The sequence below is a fragment of the Oncorhynchus nerka genome, linkage group LG1 (genome assembly GCF_034236695.1).
Source record: "Oncorhynchus nerka isolate Pitt River linkage group LG1, Oner_Uvic_2.0, whole genome shotgun sequence".
NCBI lineage: Eukaryota > Metazoa > Chordata > Actinopteri > Salmoniformes > Salmonidae > Oncorhynchus > Oncorhynchus nerka.
In genome coordinates, this window is record NC_088396.1 from 49,091,363 (window position 1) to 49,098,109 (window position 6,747).

Sequence of the window (6,747 nt, forward strand, 5' to 3'; positions counted from 1 at the left end):
AGCCGTTGTTGCTCCTAAATGTTTCCACTTTAGCACTTACAGTTGACAGAGGCAGCTCTAGCAGGGCAGAAATTTGACAAACCTACTTGTTGGAAAGGTGGCATCCTATGAAATTGCACGTTGAAAGTCACTGAGCTCTTCAGTTAGGCCATTCTACTGTCAATATTTGTCTATGGAGATTGCATGGCTGTGTGCTCAGTTTTATACACTGTCAGCAACGGGTGTGGCTGAAATACCTGAATCCCTTAATTTGAAGGGATGTCCACATACTTTTGTATATATAGTGTACTTGTTACAATGGCAACATTGTAGTTGACATACTCTTAGAGTTCAAGTTAAAGGGCAAAGAATGTTCCCCCATGCACAGTATACTTCGAATCCAGATCTATACACACAAGTTATAAATTAATAATTTGGAGAGATAAGACAAAACAAACGTACCTTTCTTTTGCACCAAACATCCACAAAAATATATATGTATTTTATAATCCACATCTGCTACCAAAAAAAAGAGGAAAAAGGTGAAAGGTAGAAAATAAATAGAAGGAAGAGAACAAAAACAAGAAAGAGAGACAACATGATGACCATTGTTGATTATAGTTCATTAGAGAGGAGGATTATGCCCAGCGTCGTCCGGTTTGGCCTGTGTAGGCCTTCATTGTAAATAAGAATTTGTTCATAACTGACATGCCTAGTTAAATAAAGGTTATATAATGTTTTAAAATAAAGTAATTTTAATAAATCATCCTAAATGTAAATAAAAAAGATCAGCGTCATCAGCATGATTGGTTGAAAGAAGGCTTGGCACTGCCAAGTACAACAGATCTCTGCTGGCTTTGACCATCTGTGGTCTGAGACCATGCGTACCAATAGTTTTATTGCACAGACAAAATGACGGGTTCGAGTTTAAGTGTATATTTTAGCTGGTGGAGGAGAAACCCTTTGGTGGGGGACGATTACTTAGTAACCTATAATAACCTATAGTCTATATATCCTATCCTATACTTTCCACAGTATTTCAGACAATAGGCCTGTACTACTTTTCATTTTCAAGTTACTTCATTTGCACTTTACGGATAGAAATATAGGCCTATTATTAAATAACACAAAATAACATGAAAGGGAAGTAAATAGTATAACATTCACCATAGTGAATTCCTAACACATTACGCCTATAATTGTGGGCCCTTACTGTTTCTTTCCATAGTATTATTGCACTGATTAGGCTATGCCCGTTTGATGCAAAATCTACATAAATGTCTCAGATGAGGCACTTTCATTCCACACGACTATGCGTTGTTTTTTCCTAGAACAGGAACACAATAGGGTTACTAAATTATTTTTTGGCGACACCTTTGGTAACAAGTTAGAGAACGCTTTGTGTGTGTGTGTGTGTGTGTGTGTGTGTGTGTGTGTGTGTGTGTGTGTGTGTGTGTGTTGTGTGTGTGTGTGTGTGTGTGTGTGTGTGTGTGTTCAGACCCTCAAACATAGACCATTGTTTCATATAATTGTATATAACCTCAGTTGGGTCTGAAATGTTTGAGCGTAGCTAATTTGACAAAATAACTAGAACTAAATTAAAATGTTCATCTCAGTTTTCCCGAAATGCGTTGAGCCCGTGTTGTTTTTCTATATAGTGTACCACAATGACATATCCCCAATCTTAACAACACAGTAAATGTAAAAAATATTCCATTATACTATCATTGTTTATATTAAATGAACCTTGCAGTAGAAAATCGTGAAACACACATGGACAACTACAATGTCATTGTACAACGTCATTACGCACAAGACGGTATAGTAGAGGGGAGAAAATATATGTTTTATTGCAACCCATGTACTAAAACAAAAATATCTAGTCCTATACTACCAATAATATCGTGTGCAAAATAATTGCTATTGGCAATGAACACAGATTGACACCGAAAGATGAGTAAACTGCAAAACAGTTGTTGTTGACCAAATGGCCGAGTTGGGCCTTGTTTTCAGGCCTTGTTTTCAGGCCCGTCTAATGGATGCGTCATGAAATAGTCCTTGCAAATACCACACAAAAAAAACAAAAAACCATTTGAATGATGAGAATGCAGTATACTATCTGCTTAAAGTTTGTGTAGGTATTTTTTGTTGTTGTAAGATACTAACTTGACCTTAACTTTGTTTTGGCGCCCCCATATCTGAAGAGCACGAGCATACTTATTCTAGCAGAGTTCTCATAAAAAGACCTTGGGAGAACACACCGTTCCCCTTTGATCCTGTCAGATAATGGGATTGTAAAACTAGAAAATATAATTTCAGAATTATGAGCTAAATAACGGACCATTAAAAAGTTCGAGCTAGAACACTTCGAATAAGCATTTTATTAAGTACGTGTGTGCTTATTTTGGTAATAATTATATATTTTTAAAACAAGTATAGCCTATACATTTTAGTCATTTAGCAGACAGCTCTTCTCCACAGCGATTTACATTAGAAATCATGGTTATGTGCCTTGCTCAAGGGCACATCAACAGACCTGTCGGTTACTGGCACAACGCTCCTAACCGGTCGCCCCAAATACCAATGATTAAAATATATCCTACAAACTACTCCCTCGAAAACCATATAACCATTTCTAAACGTAACAATAAATGACTTAAATGGTTTACTAGCAAACAAAACCATAAAGATCATATAGGCTAAGGAGTAAGAGCTATATTCAGGAAGTAGTAAATTCATGTAGGTCTATTTAGGAATAGCCTATCTGTGGTTGATGTGCCACTTGATCAAATAGCCCTCGCCTCAAATGTCTACACGAATGTATACATGTGCATAATACACACACTAGTCGGCATGGAATTGTATGAATTTATGAAAATGTTTTTTTGCTTTTCTAGATAAGTATATATGTGTATATATATATTTAGCCGATATCACACATGATACTAACATTGAGCCAGTAAACAGCTCAAATTAGGTCTACTCATTAACTGGACCCCCAAGGCAGTTTTACTTTAATATAGAGAGAACGCTATAGCTTACCCAAGAGCTCTCATTCGATTGCAGCGCAAACAGGGGAAGGCTTTACATAGCCTATGATTACGCATACATACAAAAATAAGACAAAAACACATTTACACACAATTATTATAGCCATGCGATAGACATGCAAACACTTACAAAATAAATAATCAAAAAAACTATTTTTCATGGTTCATTAAACCACCGACAAATACGAACTTGAGCTTGGACGAACAATTCCTGTAGGCCCAGTTTGATTTCAGGCAGGACCGACCCGTCCAATCAGATATGTGCAATATCCATTTCTAACCATATAATACATTTTTATTCGTCAATACAATACGACATATGCTACATAATTTATACATGTTGGCTACAGAGATTAAATTATAAATAACATTCATTTTGATACTGCAGAAATACAAAAATAAACTATTGCATAGCTATATTAAAAGTTCTATATAAAAACACAATAAACCCTTTTTTTTCTAAGAGCGTACCTTATCACTGAATTATACGCTCAGAAATGCTAAGTGTGGTCATTGAACAAAATAATTAGATGTATCCAATTAACCTAAATCGCATGCTTTACAAAACACACGTTTAATTGTGTGCCTTTCTGAAAATAAATAGAGTTTGAGGTTTGAGGTTGCGCTTGTCTGAACAGAATCCGCACGAGGTCACTTTCAGGGCCCAAGGCTCTCAGTTCATGGAGAACGCATGCCCGCGCATCACTAGTCTCTTCTTTTTCATTCTGCGGTTCTGAAACCATATTTTGACTTGTTGATCACTCAACTCCAGTCTGTCAGATAGTTCCTTCCGTTTTTGCCTGTTTACGAATTCGTTCATCATGAATTCGTTCTCAAGTTCAGCAAGCTGTGGCTTTGTGTATGGTTTTCTCTTCTTTCTCAGTTTCGCTTGTGAAGAGCACCAGGGTGCGCCTGGAGAATGGAAAAACTGTCCTTAGCAACTTGTTGATCTCTTGGTATAAAACCCAACATGACATGCTGAAGAATCCAAAAGCAGGCATGGTCTGCAATTATCATCGCGTAAACATCAAATATAACTATAATTTGGAGGTGACGTTACTAAATAAAGAAATAAATAGTCTAGACATACAGAGCAGTTTAATTTTAAAATAACACAAATTGTTAGATGCTTACCATCAGAAAAAGCAGGTCTGGCACATGCATTACTTGCAGATGGTTGAATTCGGGCAATTGAATTGGCCGACTGCTTGATGCCGGAGGCAATTGCCTGGTTGGTGTAATTCAGTTCGTGTTGTGCACCGGAATCATGTGACCGTCTGTCCAAGTTCGATAATGCATATTTCGAGCTATCGGAACTGATAACTCCATGTTCACCATAAAATGTCTGCGAGTGTCTAGCATGTTCTTCTGGTTTGTGGTTTACATCCTGAAAGTGGTATTTACTGGACTCGTCAAATGGTCCCTTGTTGTGGTCGTTGGGATGAGTATTTACAGGCACTGAATTGTGTAGAAACCGCGGAGAGTAGCCACTAAAGGCGCGGCTCTGAGGCGGAGATGTGCACGAATTTGGGGAAGTCCACGGGAGCGAGCACACCTCTCGCCTGTTGTAGGAAATCTGATGCAGCTGGGGGAGATGAGCTCCATTGCTCCGCAAGTTGGAAAAATATAACGACTCCGGAATAGGGAAATTCAGAGAACCAACATAGCCAGAATTCAGAAGATTTTGCTCACACATTTCCATGAAGCTCTCTCAAACGCTTCTTACAACCCTTTTAGCGACTGCTAAATAATAAAGGAAAATGAATTGTTGATTTGTTAATGCAGTGTCACGTGATATGCAAAACATGTTGTTCAGTCCCACCATTGGCCTTAATACCGCAAGGAAATACATTCCATAAGGTAATGTGATGTTAAGAGAAAAATACATGTACAGGCCTATATAAAAAAATACAAATACATGTATAGGCCTATATAAAAAAATACAAATGGGAATTATTTATTTTTTTACTAAAAGGTGTTTGTTAGATGGATAAATTGAAATCGAAGAGACGATTTTCAATGCCAAGATATTATTCGTATTAGTATAAGGCGTTGTTGCTAGTTAGCTATAGCCTACGATTTATTGTTATAATTTAAACAAAATATATGTTCAGTGCAAGACAATGTAATTTACACAAAATATGCTCAAGTTAAGAAAGAATGAGGCTAGTTTTACTTAGTTCTATCATATGCCAAGCTACTAAGATTTAGCTAAAATTATAAGGCAGCAGTGTAAAAACAAACATTTCGATAATGAAACCAACATTAAGATGGATGATGGTTTGCTACGAAGACTATTCCTAAAACATAATAACACTGGGTATGGTTGCCACAGAGGCAGAACGAAAGATATTTACCTTGTCAGTTCGGGGATTCGATTTTTACAACCTTTCAGTTACTAGTCCAACGCTCTTACCACTGGGCTACCTGCCGCCCGTTAATGCTATGCTTGATTACTGTTCATACAATTTCAACGCAATAATACTAGCTAATCCTACTGACAAATGTTGAATATTACATAAATCCTAAAATGGAATTCTTCCTCTATTCACAGCTCATGGACATAGCCCTACATATACCTCAAACGACTGAACATAGTTTTCTTATTAGAGAAATTGTGATTCCCTACTACTGTCACTGTTTTAAAAGCCATTTAGAAATTAATAGATTATTGTATTAAGTATATAGAAAAATAATCGTGCAATGGTCAAACCAACAACACGGTAGCCTTGCATAACTTCAAATCAATTGCTTCTCTCAGTAAGACCACAATATGATAACTAATGAATAACCAAATGGGAAGAAAATAGATATTATACGCCTACTGCTGTTCATCCTACCTTTTGTGCCACTTGAAAAATACCAATCCCGTTCAGGCCTATGGCTATGGTTAATTTGTTATTCAAATATACATCAACGTATTTTTTCCTTCACACTTTTAAATAGTACTATCTCTTGACATATATAGTAAAGAAATGTCCTATTTTGATACGTTTCTTTAGCAAACCTAGTAATACATATATTAGTAACTGGATTAGACTACATAAATATATATATATATATATTTAAATCTATTTCACAACATAAATGGCTAGGTTCTGGATTTCTATAATATCGATATTAGAATAGCCTACTCTCAACACTTTTTTCATGCTGACCCCTTGACATATCTCGATTAGTCATTTTACGTTCTCCTTAAGTTTCCCCAGCAAATCTAGACTGGATCCTCGGACGCGAGAAAATGACAATTGTAAACCCTCCGTCTCCGGAAAGAAAGGCGACAGCCTAGCCTCCCATCTTTTACGAGTCTAGTAAATTTAAGAATAGATTAAAACGACATTATTTGAGCCATTGATACACAGGAAACGACGCTCCAAAATATGTTATATGGATATTACAATATGTTATATGGATATGACAAAATATTACAAAAGCCAACGTTTTGCTTACTGAAAGCGTGTAATATCGGTATAGTTCAACGGTATATCGGTATAGTTCAACGTCAAAGTCCAGAGAGCTTAGATTAATCAAAAACAGGTCGAAGTAGACTGGCTACATGTTCAGTGTGGTTTCTTTCTACAGTCGACTGTTCGCTTGTCAGAACAAATAAATTGCCTCTGGTCGCCTTTCTAGAAAATATCATGCATACAACTTTTGATGTGGGTTGATCACTAGTAAGATAATTGCCAACACCCTGACGATTTAAATCCAGGTGTGT

General features: G+C 36.6%; 1 protein-coding gene across 1 annotated transcript; it reads right to left on the bottom strand.

Moving 5' to 3' along the window:
* Positions 1-1,690: 1,690 nt before the first annotated feature.
* Positions 1,691-4,941, bottom strand: LOC115118862 (homeobox protein Hox-D12a-like). The gene is made up of 2 exons (XM_029647588.2): positions 4,164-4,941; positions 1,691-3,941 (listed from the first exon to the last, which is right to left on the bottom strand). Exons 1-2 carry the CDS (start codon positions 4,729-4,731, stop codon positions 3,703-3,705), a joined length of 807 nt encoding a protein of 268 aa, XP_029503448.1. The 5' UTR covers positions 4,732-4,941; the 3' UTR covers positions 1,691-3,702.
* Between the last annotated feature and the right edge of the window lie 1,806 nt (positions 4,942-6,747).